This window comes from Anser cygnoides, chromosome 8 (genome assembly GCF_040182565.1).
Source record: "Anser cygnoides isolate HZ-2024a breed goose chromosome 8, Taihu_goose_T2T_genome, whole genome shotgun sequence".
NCBI classification, from domain to species: domain Eukaryota; kingdom Metazoa; phylum Chordata; class Aves; order Anseriformes; family Anatidae; genus Anser; species Anser cygnoides.
In genome coordinates, this window is record NC_089880.1 from 8,054,885 (window position 1) to 8,075,805 (window position 20,921).

At 40.6% G+C, this 20,921-nt stretch overlaps 1 protein-coding gene across 3 annotated transcripts in view; it reads right to left on the reverse strand.

The window, feature by feature from the left end:
• CRB1 (crumbs cell polarity complex component 1) overlaps positions 1 to 20,921 on the reverse strand; it is a 100,813-nt gene that overhangs the window by 42,470 nt on the left and 37,422 nt on the right. For all 3 annotated transcript variants that reach the window (XM_048067137.2, XM_048067135.2, XM_048067136.2), the window contains exons 3-5: positions 19,648 to 19,843; positions 17,405 to 17,544; positions 16,356 to 16,538 (exon numbers count right to left, since the gene is read on the reverse strand). In XM_048067137.2, coding sequence (XP_047923094.2) covers positions 16,356 to 16,538; positions 17,405 to 17,544; positions 19,648 to 19,843 — 519 coding nt within the window. The remainder of the gene's footprint in view (positions 1 to 16,355; positions 16,539 to 17,404; positions 17,545 to 19,647; positions 19,844 to 20,921) is intronic.

Consider the following 20,921-nt stretch of genomic DNA (forward strand, 5'->3'; position numbering starts at 1 on the left):
GAGGTTTTTCTCTTATGTACATCAGTGTAGATCAAGTAAGGGGTATTTAAACGGATTATATTCTCCTATTTTCCTTCAGTAAAGAACTGGCCTATGTTGGATACTGAACTTAATGTGACCATTGATCTGATCTAGTATGGCAATTTTTTGTCACTGTTTTAGGAGGAAAAACTCATGTGAAATGAAAGGCAGAATACAAGGCTGAGCTGGAGCATATGGAAACTTGGCTACTTTAAAATAGGAGGATAATAAGCGTTTGCTACCATTGGGATAATTTGCACACGATACCTTTCACGCAGAATTCTAGTTTTGTAAAGTTGTAAGACTTGCTAGTTATTCCTTTATTGCAGACAAATTCACTATTCTGCTGTTTTTCCTTTTGACATTTGAAATGTACATATAAAGTTAATACTGGTTAGGAAAAAATATTGAAATAGAAATAGAGCTGAGCGACTTGGCTTATTCATTAAATATGTCACTCTAGCTGAGGAATATGGAATTCATAATGTGCCACGGTCAGTATGGCATGCTGTAACTTAATCTTTTCAAATTTTGCAGGCCTGAAGCTTCATAGACTAGTTTGAATTTTCAGTAAAAATAGTTTTCTTTTTTTAAAGCAGTAAAAAACCCCAATCCCTTAATCTCTTCAATCATTAAAGGGGTTTTTTTGAGAGCAGAAGTACTTGGAAATGTTTTTCCACTTGTTTCACATGTTTTGTCACACCTAAAACAGTTTTCATTTAAAAAAAAAAAAAAAGCCATGTAGGTGATTAGTTGTTTAGTGAGATCTGGTGTGTTTATTTTATTTTATAAATATTGGAAACAGCCGACTGATTTAAGCATTGGCTTCAGTTTCTGGGTAGCTCAGCCAGCCTTTTCCATGATCCTGCTTTGCAGGGCTCCTTTTGCAAGGTTGTGTGAGCGGCACAGCCAGAGGTCAGAAACATATAGGCTGTGAATGGCAAGGGGCCATGTCCTAGAAGGGCAGCATGGCAAAACTGTTGCTTGTAGCCTACACCTTCATCCCATATTTCGATTAACACAGCCAGCCATGTGGATCCAATTGTGGGATTAGGGTCTGAATCTGGAGTAAAGAGAAACGTGGTGAAGAAATATGTCCCTGCATGGCACTCATTTTCCTTTCATTTCCCTACTTCTAGAGTCAGCTTTATATATAGGTAAAAGAAGCAGCTGCTGTTGTGGATGACTGATGGAGGTAGGAATGAAAACTGAGCAGTGGCAGCCCAGTTTTCCCAGGCAGCATCCTTCCTGAGTGGGTTTTCTGGTTGCAGTAACGTGCGTGCAGCTATGGCCGTGTCATTGACAGGAGCTAGGAAGGGCTGATGAGAGGAAGGAGGGCTGTGACAGGGAGAGCATGAGCATGGGGTGTGGCAGGTTAAAGTGGAGAAAGGTGATAGATAGATTAAAAGGAAAAATAAAAGAAATAAGACAAATTTAAGTGGAGAAAGATCATTTATAGAGGATACCATTAAGATAGAAGAGATTTCTTACTTAGCATGTAAAATTTTGGAGATTAAACTGATGAAAAAAGTAGAGAAAAATGTGAGAAGGATCTCAATATAAAGGAAAATGAAATAAAAGAATCAGTGGTACCCCCAAAGATACTTATGTTGGCATTTGAGATAGCCACACATAGGGGCACATGGGTAGTAAGAGGAGCAAGCTTGTATATGTATGACCACAGATATATATAGGAAATGTAAAGGAATGCTTAAAAAGACTGCAGATCATATATGGGGTCTATACAGTGATCGGACCTAAAATACAGAAGTGCAGAAAGGAGACAACAGGAGCAATGCCAAAGACAAATGACTGAAAAAAAAATTATAAAAATAAATAAGTCCTTGCATTTTTGTAAGGAAATAAAGGTAGTCATGTGCAATGGAGCAGAGAAGTCCGGTCACCTGGTCCAAACCTCCACTCAAAGCAGGGTCAGGACACCATCCAGAGAAGAAACTGGAATGGTTACTGGGTTTCAGAGAATTTGATGAATTTATACCCGGTTATGCATTAGGTATTTGGAAGCCAAAGACAGTTATTTTGTATTCTGCTTCCAGAACATTTTTTGTGTGTTCTTTAAGCTGAAAAGAGTATAGATAATTCAGGTATTTTTCATGTTTTACCTTTCAGAAGACTGTGGTAAGACTGCTGAATTCAAAGCATTAATGATCTGATTTGCATTTTTTGTAGATTTATGAGCTTGTACATACAGATGATGTGTGTGCATTTGAACTGAAGTGTATCCAGAGGGATCTTAAGACAACCAATACCTTTGAGTTGTTTAATTAGATTGTACAAGGTCATGTTTCATTGACTTAAAAATCTGTTTGGAGCATATGATTCACTTTGGAATTGGAAAACAAATTAATTTTCACTCCTACAAACACTTAAGGGCTTTAAAAGAGTGCTTGCTGTTGATGAACACATCCATTGAGAAATGTAGGCTGCATCTAGTCTCCCCTAAGAGGGACTTTTCTACCTTGTCTCTTGTTGGCTGTTTCCTGTTTGTTTTAACTGAGGTGGGCAAGCACAGCCACTGCGCTGCTTGGTGTGGAACGGCTTCTGCCCAGGAAACGGGGCTTTGAAAATATTCAGTCATTTGCAAGATTTTTCATTTTGCTAAAACCAGTGTGAGCGTCCACAACTCACAAAAGGATTGAATTTACATAACTTCACTGTCTGTCGATATTAAAAGAATCTGAAAAAGCCATCAGGCTAGAAAATCATAGTTTTAATTGGGCCTATAGAACTTAACTGAGAATGGAGACCCCAGAATAGAAAAACGTAAAATATGTACAAGTGAACATACATAGCATGCGTGTGCATGCTGTGTGTATTTTAAGCAGTGTATAATATAGTTGTATAAATTGCATGAAGATTTTCTCTATTTACGGCTTGTACAGTTACGTTTCTCTGTTCTTGCTTGATGTATTTGAACATCCTTTCTTGTCGCTTTATAGGCAGAAAATCTAGTCTTTTACACCAAACTAAGTTTTTATAAGGCTGTTACTCTACCTGATGGGTTTTCTTTCTTGTGTAAATAAGCTTTTGCTTGCTATAGGCTAGATGGAGATGCAAAAGACCTTGGATTGTAGACTGTCATCTTTCAATCAAATTTAATAGCAGTGGGAATAGTAGATCATGCTCTCCTGACTTTTTCATTTCTCTCATGCCCTTCAACATGAGTTCTTTCGCAGTGTGAAAACTCACCTGAACAATGGCATTGTTTATCCAAGGTTTTGTAGGCTTAACGTATCTTGAAGCTGCAAAGTGTGACACCCAAACTAGCTTCATTTTCAGTAGATCGCATAACCATCCCAATGGCAAAGTGATAACATGGACTTCAGCTAATATTTTATGTGCATGCCATAGACTTGTGACCATCATTTTCAGGGATTACCTGGGTCATATTACAGGTGTGTGATTTAGCTAGATTAAATCCAGCTTTTGTTTGTCTTCAGATGCTACAAATAACTTCATACTGCTGTGCAGACATACTTTACAACACACTATTTAAATAATTTTCTCTATTTGTTACTGTAGGTTGTATTGAATGCAATGTTCTGGCCTCACACACAGGCCTACTAACAGATTCTTAATCCTCTTTGTTAAGAAAATATAGTGCCCACAGCCATAATAGTATTGATCATTATTATACACTGTAACAGTGTCATGTTGTTACCACAGCTAGACTCCAAGAATTACAGCGGTGGGAGAGCAATCTGAATCAGATCCACCAAATCTATTTCTAGCAGCTAATTATCAGCACAAAGGAGTTGTCTATACTAGCCTTCTTTTCTTTTATGAGACAGTTTTTGGAAAGTGCAAAATTCAGTGTCAACCAGGGAAAGAGTGCTTTCCTTACTCCATTTCTCTCAAACGATCAGCAGAAGTCCTTTTCTAAATTAATTTATTTTTTTAAAGGTAACAACACCCAGATGGTCAGTAAAAGGCTTGCTTAACTTCTTTGAACTTCTCCTTATTCCTGAAGAAATCAGTCAGAATGCCTGAACAGAGATGGGTTATGCCTTATAGCCACCTGGGTTTATTTCAAAGAGTCCAAATGAGCAGAGATAAGAATATTAGGTCTTATCACTTCTGTTCCTCTTATTGGCAAACCTTGAATAATTAAAAGCTAGATGCTACAGGGAACAATTCATGTAAAAGAGCTTTTACCTAGTGCATCACATAGAACTAGATTTGTTGTTCACTTTACCAACTTGTTTTTATTGCTCAGTGTCCAAACATACTTTTTGTTTCCTTGAGAAGACCATAGACCTGGGATTCATCAGTGGTAACTAATTGCCAGCAAAGTATAAACCTTCCAAGTCCAATCCAAAAAAAAAAAAAAAGGAAAGAAAAAAAAAGAAAAGAAAAGAAAAATGCATTAGAGATCATTCTTTTGTTGATTGTGGATTTAAATGGGAATTTTACAATGTATACAAAATTGGGAAGAGCGGTGGATACACCAGATGGTTGTGCTACCATTCAGAGGGACCTCAGACTGGAGAAACAGGCAATCTTCAGACCCTGATGAAGTTCAGTGAAGGGAACTGCAAAGCCCTGCACTTGGAGAGGCGCAATCCCATGCACCAGGAGGTGCACCAGGCTGATTGGCTGCAACGCTGGTGAAAAAGTTGACCATGACCCAGCAACGTGCTCTTGCAGCAAAGAGGTCCAACAGCCTCCTGGGCTGTATTAGGGCAAGTGCTGGCAGGAGGTCAAGGGAGGTGACCCTTTGCCTCTCTCAGCACTGATGAGACCACATCAAGTCTAGGTCTGGGCTCCCCAGCTACAAGAAACAAGTGGCCGTCCTGCAGCAGGTCCAGCAAAGGACGATGAAGGTGATTAAGAGATAGGAAAGTCTGTCTGTGAGGAAAGGCTGAGAGAGACAGGGTTGTTCAGCCTGGGGAGGAGAAGGCTCAGTGCGGGGATCTTCTCAGTGCATGTAAATACCTGCGGGGAAGGGAGAAAAGAAGACTCTTCACAGTATAGAACCCAGGGAAGGCACAAACTGCGCTAGCTTACCCTGCTTAGAGCAAGGGGTTTGCAATAAATGATTTCAAGAGATGTCTTCTGATTTCAACAGTCGTATGATTCTGTGATATCTCTCTCTATATATACATACAAACTTATCTTTTCAAGAAAGGATGGTATTACTGGTCTGCACCATCATTGTGGGCAATTGAAGAGAAAGTAAATTTTAAAGGCATGAAATAGTTTTCCAAAGCAAAAAAATAATAATAATGATTAAAACTTCTCCTAACCTTCACCTGTTTCTTCTCCTTGAACATCTATATTTTGTTTGGGCTTGCTCACATGATTGCTTTCATGAATACAAGTCTACTTAAGACCTGATCACATAACTGTGAGTCCCAGTTGTGGTGATAACCTGCTTTTATATTCAAAATGCTGTATGTTGTCAAATAATTGTTTACAATGGGAACAATGGGAAATCTGAGACATGGCTGTACTGTAAAAATTAAGAATATTTGGATTCTTTAATCCCTTCACCCTGTATATAGGCTTGGCAGTGTTAATTCAAGAAGGTTTAGAAGATTGTGTGTACATGACGGCCCTGAGGATTTTCATCATCGTGATTTTCCTTCCAACTCTTTTTTTTTTTTTTTTTTGAAGAGCGTAATGACCTATGACAACCAAGCTTTATTCTCTGTGGAGTCTGACATTGCTTCTGTTTAATGGATCGGACAGTTTATGATACATCAGTACAAGGCACTTTCTTTCCCGCGTCATCCTAGGGTACCTCTTCAATATTTCCCATCTGTGCTGACCTGTGCAATCAAGAGGTCATGTCCTGAAGTCAAACCCAGAATCGAAACACTCACTTCTACCACAGGCCAGACTATTAATGTAACCCATTTAATTTACATCAAGTTGGAACTTGACATTCAATTTCTCAGTCCAGAAGCAATTACTTTTAAAGGAACATGCCAACAATATTGCTTGGCTTAGAATAGAGAAAGTTCAAAAGGGTAAGAAAAGTTTCACACCATAAATAAAGAATTGATTATACTTGAAAACAAAGTTTGTAATTACTACTGACGTTTCTGAGCCTAGATGAGGTGCCTTTTATGCTTTAAAAACTGATTTCATTTATGCCAATGGCATTATGGGAAACTTATGTAAGGGTCTAAAATAGTCCTTTGCTGGTATTTTAAGGACCAAGAAGAAAACATGAATATTTTTGTCAAGGGAGAGTGCAAAATTCATGGTGGATGCTTAGCATTTAGCAGGACTGGAAGTCCTCTGCCTTCTTTCACCCAGATAGCTCCACCAACAGGACTACTAGCATAATCAGCGAAGCCCAATACTTTGGGATGAAAATTATGTTGTTATTCTTGTGCGAAAGCCAAGCCTCCAAGGTGCTAACAATTTTTAACTGAGAGTAGCCCTGATCTGGATCATCAGATTATTCTTCTGTACTTAAAACCCTGGTGCTTGTTTTTTCCATATTTTTTGCAGCTCTGAGTGGACTTTGCATGATGGGCCGAAGACCTATATCCCTGAAGTCCATGCAGAAGGCTCTGCTACTCAAACTGTGCAGGGTGAAATCTGAAACTTTATAGTAAGAATTTGGACTAGTAAATAGGGTTCATCACAAACACTTTGAGCAATAGCACCTACCAGATTAGGCTCTAATGACTGCGTTGAAATATCAACTTAAACTAGGTTTTTGCTAATGCGTAGCAGATGCTACAAATGCACAGTATTTCATGCTCCCTCTACTGGCTAAGAGCTACAGGAAGAGTACAGAGACCTTAGCTCTGCTGGTACTAAAATGCTGATGCTAGTTTAAATAAATTGCATATTTTCACATATTAGGTCAGCTTATGCTATTTTGTGGGTAATACAAATAGCAGTTTACTAAGTAAAGCCCTTCGCTGAGGATGAATCAGAATGCCATCCCACTGCTGTGGGTTATTTGGAGAGGTTAATATGTAAGAAGTGGTATTTCAAAGGTATGTAAAAAATCTATGGGCATGAAAACAGAGTAGTTAAGCTGTATAAAACCTGTAAACTATACCATAACTAAGTGATAAATGGCTTTACACTTTTTTTCTTTTTTTTTTTTTTTAATGCCACAGCCAGGTAACAGCAGCCTGGATACTTTAATCATAAATAATTTTACTCACACATCTTGACTTTTTTTCTGAATATTGGCCAATACTGCTGGCATAACAAATATATACAGGTTTGGCACGCAAACGTTACACATTTCCCACTGTCAGAAGCCATGCAGTTAAAATAATTAATTAGTAATGAAGACCAACGTAAACTCTGCTTATTAATAAACATATACATTGCATGATTCAAATCTTGAAGAAACGAATGAAGACAAAACTTTCATTCTTACCACAAAACAATCCAGCCAGAAACCTGTACACTTCAAAATAGAAATGATGAAAGTTTTGGACCTTTTTAATTAGTGATCAAAGAAAGGCTGTCTATAAGCAGAACAACAAAGTACTCTGAAGCAGCTATTATGTACGTAACTACATATATGTGTATGTATATAGACATACTAGTATATATGTGCATGTGTACACATGTATTCTTACATGTGTAAGCATATGATTCAGAACTACTTGTCCATGTGTTATTTTTGAATGAACTCCTTCAGCTTCTCTAATGTCACTCCTTATTTCCGCTGTTATGAAGGGAAAGAAGTAATGCCTTTTAAATGTTTGGCTGTATAATTTACTGTATTTCCAATAAACTAGATTTTAATAGGCTTCACAATAGTGAGATAATTAAGGCTGTTTTCAAAATCATCTATTAAGTAAAACATTGAACTATTAAATTGGGTCATTTTTTTATCACTTGACATTTGACCTTAAATATTCTTTTAATTAGAACATATTGAGGAAGTAAAAGATATTAGTCCCATAGCACAGGTCTTCTATTTACTGTCTACTCATTAAGCACTTTCTACAGATAAGTGGAAACTGTACAATGTGTAGATTTAAAGTTTGTTTCGGTTTGAAGAGTAAGTTGTGCATCTGCTTGACTTTGCAACTTGACTGTAATTTGACCAGAATGATGTAGCTTTATAGGATGCAACACTGAAAAGCATGTGCTATAAAGTAGATGCTGAGGTGGAGAATCAAATTCTTAGGAGGATCAGCAAAGTTCTGCTGTCAGTTCAGTATATGCAATGCCTTCGGTTTGTGTACAGTTATAACTTCAACCACACTTTAAACTTTGCTTTCATTAGCAGTTGTCCTTGTTTTCAGTCTGTGTGCATCCACAGTGCAGCTCTGTGTATGTGCAAGAAACACCTCTCCTGAGGAAGCCTACAGGATTATCTGTAATGCCAGGGTGCGGGAGACATGTAGAACTAGCATCAGCGCACAGACCAGGAGATACACAGCAGTTTCTGTCTATATTAGGGAAATGATGGCTACTGTTTTTTCAGTAACAAAAAGGGTACAGCAAAGTGAGTCCTATGTTTGGTTCCAGGCTGCATAACACCTCGCTGAACTATTATGCTCAGGCAAAGCAAACAAGAAATGAAAAGGCTAGAGAGACTGTTCAATAGGGAAAGGTGGAACTGAGTGGGTTCATAAGCTCAGCCAAGAGGTGGCTAAACTCGATTATAGGAGACTATAAATATCACAGATATACCAATTAAAAAGCTAGGAAAGGTTTATTCACAATATTCAGAAAGAAATAAAAAAGATAAGTAGGCACAGCCTGAATAAACCCCCAGGAGGAAAATTCTTACTGAATATTTGGACTGTTTTTAGCAAATAGTCAGTCATATAATCGAATGACCCACTAGGAAGGACTGTCATGAAAATAATGAGTGCTTGAAAAGCATTATTCCTGCTGCCAAATAATATACAACTGTCTTTTTTTCTTTTTTTTTCTTTTTTTTTTTTTTTCTAAGAGCACTTTCTGCAAGTACTGGACTTAGGATTCTTTACATCTAAGGATGTTTTCTGTCTGTTTATTGCAAGACCTGAGTGCTCATGGCTGAAAATCCATTCATCCCTTCCTCCTCTTGTTCAAGGAAAAAAGCTTTTCATGCTAGAAAGTGTTTATGTGCAACAATGTTTAACACAGAGAGATGTGCCAGATTTCAAAACATCCACTGCTTGCAGGCTCTGTCAATCACGTCGGACTACATTACACAACTTCTCATATCAGTGTAACTAGAGAAAATAGATCATAGTAATGAAGGGTCAGCTGTGAAATTTTAAAGAATAAAACCCTACACTTGTTCTGAAAATAATATTGGTAGATGCTTCCTAGCATTTTTAATTCCCTGTATTTCTAACTCGAAAGAAACAAACTAAATAAACCCTTGATTTTTGTGCATTCTTTTGGTGCTGAATAATGCAGAAGTGAAGGCTGTGATCTCTGTATATTTCCAATGCAACTTGCAACAAAGAGAGTTAGTTCTCAAATAATACATATTCCTCATGACAAAATATATTTAGAGCCCTAATATAGCTATGTATGATTCTCAGAGTTGCAAACAAATTGTCAAGTCTTGGGGCTAATTCTGAAAATTTTTGTCATGAAGAGTTCCAGAGCTCCTTTCTTAATGATCACAGCTCAGCTTTTACATAATTTTTACCTAGAGTATGATTGCCTGTAAAACTACTCTTCCATCAAATGGTTCTTTCCTACAACAGGAATAATAAGGACAAGCAGAAGCTTTCAACAAAGCTGCATTTTATTACATTAAAAGGGGTCCTTTGCATAGCTGGTGCCCATGCTAAGTTCACATTATGTATCTAGGATCTGAAACTATTTCAGTCTCAACTTAGAGCACATCGGATATAGTAACTGGATCTGATAATGATGTACATGTATTTTAAATGCATTCTTGTGAAGCTCCACTGTTCATTAGGTAACATCATAGCTTATGAACATATTGGACTGCGGTCTTTTTTTCCATATTCCTAAAGTGGGAGTAATACTTATGTACTTCACAGTAATGGTATATATGGATTTGCTTGTATTCACGAACTGTTCCGATTTCAGTGAGTTTAAATCCAATTTGCAGAATATTGAGGTAAATACAGAACAAGTCATAACTTTCTTCAGATATAACCAAACTTCCAGTGCTGCTATCCGTGTTGTAAGAGGTATGCTTCTTTTATGGTGCAGAGTGTGCAAACTGCAAGTGCAACCTCAGCTTTTCTTCCAGGGGGGCTATCCAGAGACAAGCTAATCACACTAAGTCCATAATGAGTTTGGTCTGGAAGTTAAGCATGTGAGAAGTGATTAGTGCTTATTGCAAAGAAAACAGCCTGACGAATAGTGAATAAAGAGCCAGGCAAGAAACTGGTGAATATGCTGCACTCCTCGATACTGAAACCGTTCGCAAAGCTGTCTGCCTGTTTCCCTGGAGTTGTGCACAAGCCAGGGCTAAAGGACACGCACTGTGATTCAAAGAGAGAATATCCTGAACCGTTCCAAAAACTAAGAAAAAAGAGGAGATGGAAGAACTCAATGACAAAAGTAGAGGAGGAGAGGGAAAACTCAAAAGGAATCAAATCTGATGACAACATGAAGAACTCCTTACCAGGATGCTGCAGATTGAAGAAAGGTTAAAAAGTATTAGAGAATAGAGAATAGGATCATTAAAGCCTGTCCAAATGTTCTTTCAAGATCAGAGGCTTTAGGAGAGATTGAAAACGTACTTTAAAGTGCTAATTGTCTTTTTTTTTTTTTTTTTTTTTTTTGTGTAGGGTTTTTACAGGCAGCAAGTGCCTGCCAGGCCCTGAGGGCATCCTGTGTTGGTACAGTGCTTGCTAGGCTGGTCTTGTAGTGCTGGAGCTGCCAGGGGCTGGCTGGGAGCAGTAAGACAAGGTCCTCTCCCTCCTTCCACCCTGTGATTTTGAACACATGAATGTATGAAGGAGTTCACTTCACGTGTTGTGAACACAGATAGACAGGGCAGCACTGTAGAAGTAGCTTTAGGAGAATAGGAACTTTTTCCCCATGTTCAGAAAATGGCAACACCTTTCCATGTTTTGCTGCACAACTTCCCAGTGCCAGCAGGCCACTTAAAGAGTCTGATTTTTTTTAAGGGATCCTTTCACAGCAGTCTAACAGTGTGAAGGGTTGATTATTATTTCTAGTGATTATGAATTGAATTTGGAGGGAAAAGATATATGCCCTTAACAGCCTCTCTAGAGTTTCCAAACTGGTAAGAAACCTAGGTATCCATCAAACTCTAATTCTTTTTATTTGTTTGTTTGTTTCCCATGTTTTACTTGTATTTCTCCTTACTGTATTTCTCCTTAATAATAATTTCTCCTTAAACCAGCTCACCCTGAATGACTGCTTGATAGTAGCGCCGTTTTCCTTTTTAAACCTTTGATTGTATAGGAATAATCACAAGCTGACAGCACCTCCTGACCTTTTGGTTTTGAACTTGAATACTCACTTTGCCTGCAGGGGCAGCCTGAGTCCCACTGAAAAGGTAGGAGGTGCCATGGACACCTCCCTAACTTGGACTGGAGGCAGGATCATGAAATTATTATGCAGAATCCATGTGCTCGCCATCTCTTTCTTTCTCCCTCTGGAACAACCGGGTGCTGCCATGATCCACCCTGCCACAGTCATCTGTTAAGACGTGTGGTTGCACAGCCGTAAGCTCCCTCAGCAGTCATTCTTGTCGACCTACCCTACTGCTTTCTTTGTCAAATTCACTGCCAAGCCATTTTCACAATCACTTTAGTGAAGTGCCACCTTGACCTCCTGGGCCATTTCTTTGTCTGACAAGCCACAAAGTGAACCTGGCATGACTAGGCATAGTGATCATAGTGCAGATGGGTCTCTTTGACCTAACTTGCTATAGCTTGTCAAGTTTGGCTACCCGTTGTTATATATTTTTGGCCTATAAAAGACCGGGAGAAAGTGCAGCGCTCTGTTTTCCTTCTCTATCAGTGGAAAAGCCCTCCCAGAGACAATGAACTGCTACAGTAATCAGGAAGAACCATGTCTTTTCCCTTGGGACTTTGAAGAATTTAATATCGGGAGGGATCTAAAAAATTATTTTCACAAAAGAGGATTGGGAAGGGAGCAGAAAAAGCCTACCAGCTCAAGCCAGCCCAGCTTCTCTCTTCTTTTGTCTCCCTACAATGAAAAAAGTCATGGTTTTTCTCTGTATCTCCTTTTTTCTCCTGATCCTTTCCTTGGGCAAAGAAAAGGAAAGCAGGTGAATGCCCCTTGAATAGTCTTGTCTTATAAGTCTTCAGAATCAAGATAAAATAACCTTTTAAACTGTGATGATGGCCCATGAAATAAAGTTAATTAACCTGCTGTGACAGAGGAAGGATTGACTGCTGTGGTGTGAACAGCTGAAGGACAGATGAGGAAATAAAGAAAAAAATTGGAGTTTGGGGACAAGATGAGAACTCTGCTATACATCTGATTTCATTTTTGTAAGACACATCACGTTATACATCTAAGATAGGTGGCATCTCTGTGATCATTGTACTAATGGTTCAGAATAGGATTTTTTAAAAAAAGGAAACCTTACACATATGTGCGTGTTTTAAGCTTCCCAAGTTAGCAACAATGTACCTAGTATCCTACCCATTATTGGTAAATAATATTTATGTTTTGTATAATACTGTCACGCACAAAAAGGAGGCTAGAGGAGAGAGCTATGGCTGGCTGAGACAGTCTGCCATGACATCTGCCAAGTGGTCTGCCTGTAGCAGCATCTAAAGATGTGCAGAGAAATGGAAGCCTGATGCTTTGTGTGCCTGTGTTTCTTTCATCCTGGCTGAAGTGCAAAACCAGAGTCCAAATGAATCAGTTTTTAAGCACTGGTCCCATGACGTTCACAGTTCAGTATTCGAGTTGAGGTTTTCTTTAGTTAGCTGAGTGCTCAGTACTCTCCCATACTGGCCATTTATCTGCCTCATCTTCTGGCTCCAGGAGACAGTTTCTTTCCCTCATGCATATGCCAGAAATTCAACACACATACGACACCAGTCTGATCGTATCATTTTCTCTTGCAGCAGTCCAACAGACTGGGAAAGGGGCCAAGGAGATTTAAAAGGGAAAAACAGGAAACAAGACAAACAAACAAAAAGGGCAAAGAAATGCTCAGGAACTCTTCACGCCAAAGCAAGCAGCAGTGCCGGTGGCGTAGCTGGCACATGGCAGATAACAAGACACCAGAAGCGGTAGGGTCCTCATCAGCCAGCGCTCGTTTGCATGTTGGCAGGCAGCAGGCACCCTGCCTACAAAGGGGTTAGTGGGCCCTGCTCCTCTGACACTCCTGCTGAAGCCAAAGGGATGATCTTCAGCCCTGCTGGTGGCACTGTCCCACCTGGGGGCCGCTGTTGAGGCATGGGGAGCAGGACCGCCTGCCTCGCACGCTCACCTCTTCTCGGGCTCAGCTCAGCACTGGAATGTGTCACTTGACAGAGCTTGCAGGTTCAGAGAGTCTTGAATTCTGACATGGTGTTAAGTTTATTACAACCTGGTGAAATGAGTCACTACCAAAGCCATAGCTCTGCTTTCCGCCTTTCCCACGTGTTTTCATGAGGAAAGTGAGAAGCTGAACCTTTCAAATAACACTCTGTTTAAAAAATGTGCAGTGTTAGAGCAATACAATATATCTGTGATACGAAAGGATAAAGTTCTAGGATAACTGCTGCCTTTAGCTAGCAGTAACAAATCACAAGACCTTAAAAAGAAAGCTCAGTCTATTAAAAGTACTTTTGTGCTAGGGGGCCAGCAGACCAAGGTAATATCAAAAATCTAGGGCTTGCTACTGCAGAAGTATTGAAACCTCTTGAAATCTGAGTATCCCCAGGCCCTTTGATTTAGAAGGGAGCTGGAGAAGTTTAACCCTTTGTAGAAGCACCTCAAGAATCTTCTGTCTTTGATGTGGGATAAGGCATATATCTAATGGACTCAAAAAAAATTCCTGGCTGGGATAAATTTGCCACACCAGGATTATTACTTTGTATTATTTAGAATCAAACTGCATAAACAATTTCCTCAGCCTCTCCTTGTAGGACATGCCTTCAGCTCTTCTGACATGCAAGGAGGCTGGGGTTCATTTTGAGCACTTTCCATTCTCAGATTACCTGGGGGAAGGAGAAAGGCCAGAGAGAAATGCTCAGTGCTAATAGGAGGACTGGGGAGGCTAGATGTATTGTACCTAAGGGCATTGCTGAATTCCCGACCTTTAGCAATGGTGTTATTCCCATGCAAATCAGTTTCCTCACATTAGCTCAAACTCTACCAGCCAGGTCTTGTTCAGCTGTTAGAGCACAGCCTAGGACCCCAGGGATGCTTGCTGCCAGCTAGAGCAATGCTGCTGTTTTCTCTACAAATATGCAAGTTACCTGACTACCTTATATTTCACACAGGCCAGGAAGAAAACAATTTAAAATTTAGACCATACTGAGAAAGGCAGTGAATGAGCTGACAAGCGTAGCAAGATTAACCTTGTCTTGACATTAGTTTGCAGCCCATCGCTGAAAGGCATTTCACCAGCAGCTTTTACAACCACCCCAGTTAAAGGTGGTTCTTCCTGGTTCCAGCTGTCTAAGCGCACTGTTTGCTAAGAATAATTTATATATATATATTTTTTTTTTTGGGGGGGGGGGGGGGGGTTGTTTTCTGTGTATGTTTTTTGTTTGTTTGTTTTGTTTTTGCTAATGACATTTATATATAGCATCCAGCAGGTATACGGATAACTGAACTTATATGAAGGCTTTATGTAAAGTCATTTGCATATGATATTAGCAGGAATTGCAGAGTCTCTAAGACTTCTGTCAGCCACGCTATCTCTGGAAAGCTTTCAATTTTATTTAGGAGCTTATCTAGTAAAAAAAATAATTTAAGATTAATAGATTTAATAGATCCTGACACTTTTTTTTTTCATTAGATCATGAATCTCAATCATTTAGAGTATGCCTGCACATGTGTCCACTGACCCCTGGGGGAGTAAGGGAGCCCCCCTGTGTGACTAAAACCAGCAGAATCCTGACCCAAATCAGGCAAACAAGGCAGGTGTAGGCAATAGAAGGAAGTGGGAGGATAAAGAACGGTGATGGCTAAACAAGGAACCACCTTCTGAGTAGTCATGCAGAGCATGGGAGGTTTTAAAACAGAGCAAGAGGGGAAGGAAAAGAAGCCTGACAGCTGGACACCGCTAGAAGGAAGCAAAGAGAAAGAAGTAGCATTTGAAGAGAAGCTGAAAGAGGTAATGGTCATAACAAGCCTGAGCAGAAGCCTGACGTTATGCTCTCTCAGGCGGAACAAAAGTACAACAGCAACACTTAGTGACAGGATAGGGAAGGACAGTTATGGGGACGGAGCAGAACAAAAGCAAACAGGTCTCACCGTGCCTTTGAAGAAAAATCAATTGGGAATTCAGAGCACAAGTTGTACTCTCTGTATGCTTTTGTATCTGCTAAGCTGCAGAGATCAGTCGTGCAGCCTGGTGGGAGACACAGGGGAAGTTTAGCAGCTGTGCAGGAGATGAATGGAATGAGAAAGTGAAGACCAGTTAAATTAATCCAGCTACTAATTACATTCTCTACAGAAAAAGTAACAGAATGGAGTGGAGACTCTACACCCAGAACCAAAGCCACCTTGCTAGTGTCTGTGCAAAATAGTACAGGGTGTGTTAAACACAAAACTTAGCACGTCTTTCTTAAGATTATGACTATCTGCATTTTTTTTGTTCTCTTCCTAAGAACACAGCTGCACACATAATTTATTTTTCATTTAAGCTGTACAACATCATCAACACGTTAGATTGCAACATCTTTTATAAATCTGGTGTTATGCTCACACAGAGGAGTGCTCCTGGCAGTCCCCAGTGCTACTGTGTAGAAGTACAGCAGTAGTGTAGAGACAAACGCTGAAAGACTGGGAGTTGTACTTCATGGCTGCTTCATGAAAACACTCTTTTATTATTATTATTTAATACAATACCTGCATGCTGTGCATTTCAAACTCATGATGAAACGCTTGCCAACATAAGCTGATGGTATTTATGGTATAATTCAAACAAATGTGACTGAATAATGAGGCTTAGCAGGCAGGACTGTGGGAGAGACTGCATCTCTTTCTTGCTGTGTGGACTTGGCTTGGGGGTCATCCCCGGAGCCTGATGCTCTCTTGCTAGCTTCACAACCTATGCAACAAACCCTTCATCCCAAATTACGACCAGAACATATGTATCGTGACCACCAGAGGGACCCTCTGCACTATGACGCCTTAACACCCAAAACTTATTTTACAGATTGATTTACAGCATGCCTATACCACGGAATACTGCAGGACGTGACTTCCTACGTTAACCGAAATAACCTTACCGGTAAATCCCGGTTTGCAGCTACAGACGTAGCCCTCTGCCTTGTCGTAGCTGAAGTGGGAGGGCAGCGCTGGGATGCTGCCGTACCAGCGCGCCCACGAGCGCTCCACGCACTGTGCCTCGGCGGGGCACGGGTTGCTGCTGCACTCACTGATGTCGGTCTCGCAGCGGGCACCAGTATAGCCTGGTAAGAACAGTCGGAAGAAGGGGTTTAATTGTTGGGCTGCCAATTCATTCCTGACCTGAAAGTGTTATTGTGAGTATATGCTGCGATGCGCTTGGTTTCAGAGTCTGTCATGTGCTCAAAGTGCCTCTTGAAGCTCAGTAGCTGCATATTGCTAAGGCTGTTCTGTGTAAGCTAGCTGAGCTTTGCTGTGCTGTATGGACTTGGCTTCTTTTTAGGAAGTAACGTGGAGACCTGTGTGGGTAACGAAGCACTGTGTTGTGCTGCTCTCGGGTTGTGTAACGCTTTCCTTGCCTTTTGCACCAGCTCCCAAAGGCAGGAGTGCAGGGAGTTGGTCTTTGTATTTAGTTCACGTGCTGAAAGATTCACAAAGTCTCTTGGAGAGCCTAGTTTAATTTTTATCTATGAACAGGACAACTAATATTTTGCACTGAAAAGTAAGTTTTTAAGACTGATTTATATGTCATGCTAGTGAAGAGCAAAAAAGGGTCAGCCACAGCAGTGATTTGTGTACTGTGTGGGTTGATGGATTACACATCGAACTGGGAGGTGGATCCCAGCTCCAGCTGAGTCTCCTGTTTTGACTTGGTGATACTGGCCCTTGCTCTGAAGAAGAAAGCTTTTTTTTTTTTTTTTTTTTTTTTTGTGCCACTTCTGCTGTGCAGGAAACCAACAAATCCTTATCTGGGGAAAGTGAGCAGTATACCCACAGGGCTCTGGCTCATGATGAGGAATGAAGCCCATCTAGCACCTAGCTCTTAGAGGGTTTTTAAGGTCACATAGTTTCAAGTTTTGTATCAGCACATGATGATGACTTATCTATTACATAAGGAAAGAGGGTGTTTATAGGAGAACTTGGAGCTTACCTGGCCAGCAGTGGCACGTATAACTGTCAGCGCTGTCCTCGCAAGTGGCATTATTGTAGCAGGGTTGTGACCAGCACAAGGGAATTAGGGTCTCGCAGTGCTGGCCCATAAATCCAGTACCGGTACAGTTGCAGCTGTACCTGCAACACAGAATATAATGTTTAGTCTAGCTGGAAGTCAGCAGACCTGGGCTTTGATCCCAAAGGGGCACAGACTTGCTGTGCTGCCTCAGCTAACAGTTCGCACAGCAGAGTCCAGGCCCGAGACGTCCTTCAGTGTTACAGGAGAAAACCTAGAAACCAGGAATGAAGGTCGAGCGTTTTCCTGAAATAGGTGGCTTTGTCCAGGAAGGGACTGCTTGTGAATTCAAATAGGTTTTGACAGCTCATTTCTTTCTAGAATTATTTTTTTATTTCTTCTTTTTTAATTTGAAAAATATTTCTGCCCTTTCCAATGCAATTTTTGTAGGCTTAACATTATTCACAAAATGAAAATGGGAGAGAAAGTGAGTTATCCCTTTCTCTTAAAAATGGACAAAAAATAAGACAGTAATTGATCCTAAAATATCACTAAGTGATATTTCCTCTTTGTTGGAAAACACTGTATTTTTTGTTGTTGGGTTTCAATACAGAGATGTCAATTACTTGTGCAGTTCCGATAGTTACAGTTCAGTACAGATAGCTTCCTTTTGACAGCAATGCTACTGCTATGGGTTTAGAAGTAAACAAATTAATGTATACATACAATAATAAGAAATACTGAACAAAGTGAAAGTAATCTCTATTGTCTAAACTTTTTAAAATTACCTAATTATAAAATATATGTATCTTATGGCCTTAAGCATCGCAGTTATGGTCAACTTCTATGTGTCATAAGAAAAGACAGACCTTTGTCAAATAACTGATAAATGCGCATGTTCAGATGACCTTTTTTTAGTAACTATAAGAAACAAAAATATTTAATTATTTTGCTTTATTTTACATTAAAATGATATACTGGCTGTTGTACAATTGAAATTGTGGGGGAATCTTGCTGAACAGTAGAAATGTTCAACGATGTGCAACTGGTTTTAGAAGAGGTCAAGTCCTACTTTGCTGCATTCCCAAAACCTCACTGGAAGAATTGGTTTGAGATTTGGGAGGGAACTTAGTTTGGTATTTGTATTTATAGCTTTAAATGCTAAACCTGTCCCCTTGAGTAATGCTATGATAGCTGGTGGCAAACACGCAAGTCTTGATTGTACTACATCATTAGTCAGAAAAGGAAAAACCTGTTTAAAGTCTACAATTCTTCATTTAACACCCCCTCCTGAAAAAAAAATACCATAAAATGGCTAGTTACCCTTCTGCTTTGAACTGCTTTGCTGTCCAACCCTTTTCATTGTGTAAAGAAGCTCCAGTAGTTCTGCAGATGTCCTGCAGTATTACAAGCCAATTAAAATTGCTCTTACGTGCACCTCAGCTTTAAATGCTCAGAGGAAGAGGACAGTGTGATTAAGCCTGGCCTGCATGAGCACCACAGTTGCTCACCTCACATGCGTATCCCCAAAAGCTTTGCAGGTTACTCACTGGCTCTGCTGTGAACCAGTCCGGAGCAAGGTGACTTCCCTGTCCTGCTGTTGTGCTGTGGCTATGCTGGAGAATGGGATTTTTTTTGTCCCGATCAGTCATTCAGGGCTGCCACAAAGCAGCTCCACAAGGTTGGTGCCGTGTCACCGCACTGCTAGCGTTCCTAGAACAGGATCTCTTCCCTCTCATTCAAGGCAAGCATGCCTTTTGCCGATGTGACTTTGGGGCTGATTCTGGGACACACGAATATCTTCGAAACAGATTTGTAAAAACTGGAAAGCAGACGATAGAGGACAAATCTTACACTGGCAAGAGTAGCGCCTCCATGAATACACTTATAGACTTTTGGCTATTTTCCTGTGATGTAAACTTGAGCTTACAAACGTTTTCACTTTGTAAAATCTCACGCTGAGCATGCAGAGTCGATGCTAGTGAGTGAATGCCAGAGCTCCAGCTGCCGGGCTGCGCTTGGAGCAATGCATAGAGTTTTTAACATCGGGCGGAGAAACTTTTCAGCCTCCCTGCCTTTCCTTTGGTTACCCTGAGGGCTGCAGGTGGTTTGGAGGCAGGAGCTGCTGCGCGCTTCGCTGCGCTCCCGCTGCCCGCCCGCCTCCGACGCGCACCCGGGCGGACCGGGAGGGACCCGGGACGGCCCCGGGACGGCCCCGGACTCACCCTGCGGCTCGGTCGTGGCAGCGCCCCCCGTGCCGGCAGGGCAGGCTGGCGCACTCGTCCACGTCGTGCTGGCAGCGGTAGCCCTGGAAGCCGGGAGCGCAGGAGCAGGAGAAGCCGCCCGGGGCATCGCGACAGGTCGCGCCGTTCAGGCAGGGCTGCGACAGGCACTCGTCGATCTCCAGCTCGCAGTTCGCACCTGCGGAGGCAAAGAAAGCCGGGAAGCCCCAGACTTAGCGAGATGCTCGCTTTTAAGGCTTGGGAGGCTTCGCCAAAGAGCTCAGGTGTTATTCATGACAATAGGTACAACAACTTTTTTGTTAGATTGACCACTGGAGCAGAATGAACTGGTTTTCAGATTACTCCAACTGTGCCACCATCGTATTTATATAATACAGGCGTGATTAGTAATTTAATGACCTCAGAAGAGCCCGTTTAAAGCTGCACAGTTAATTGAATCCATTGGGAAGCTGTCGGTTTCCCTGTTTTGCTGCTTAGTTATGTCTGTTTGCTTTAAAGATTTAGCAATGTGTAACTAAACCGGCCTGCGATGCTGCGTTCCAACAGGTCAGACTCTCAAAGCTGCTCTTCAGAGATAATCGATGAAGCTCCATCAGTTCTAGTGGTACTTTACAGCTGTGTTTGATAGTTGGCAGGTTACGTACACAATCCCTTTTCTTGTCTCTAATCCAGTCTAGGAGACTCTAAAAAGATTTGATTATACCTAGCAGCTCCCGCTCTGATTATTCGAGGGTTCTGTATGTTTATTTACTTATTTCTTACTTTGGGTAAGAAACAGTGATTTATTAAAAATATATATATATATTTTCATCTGCCAAATCAACTTGCTTTACCAGCTACAGTATCAGCCACAAAAATTTAAGCCACAGGCTTAAATTTTAATTTAGAAGCCACTTTTAAGTGGACTTCCCTGTCTTTTGTTTGGCTAACCAAAGCAGCAATAGGATTGTAAGTAGTTTTCAGGGACATTTCTTACTTGAAAGAGAATCTGCAGCAGAAGAAGATTCTGCAGGGATTTTTTATTTTTTATATGTATTTTTTTGGATGAAATTTGCAGTCCAAGATGGGGCAGGCTTTCAAAATATGGGAATGGCCACATTGTGATTATTGGTATTACCTTAGCAGTCTGTTTAGGAGCTCACCTGTAATTCTTTATACTGCTTTTCCAGCTCTGTCCTGCTGTGAAATTTGTACCTTCTAACTAGGCGCATTTTTCATAAAACACTAACTTGTTTTTTTAGACATTACTAATATCT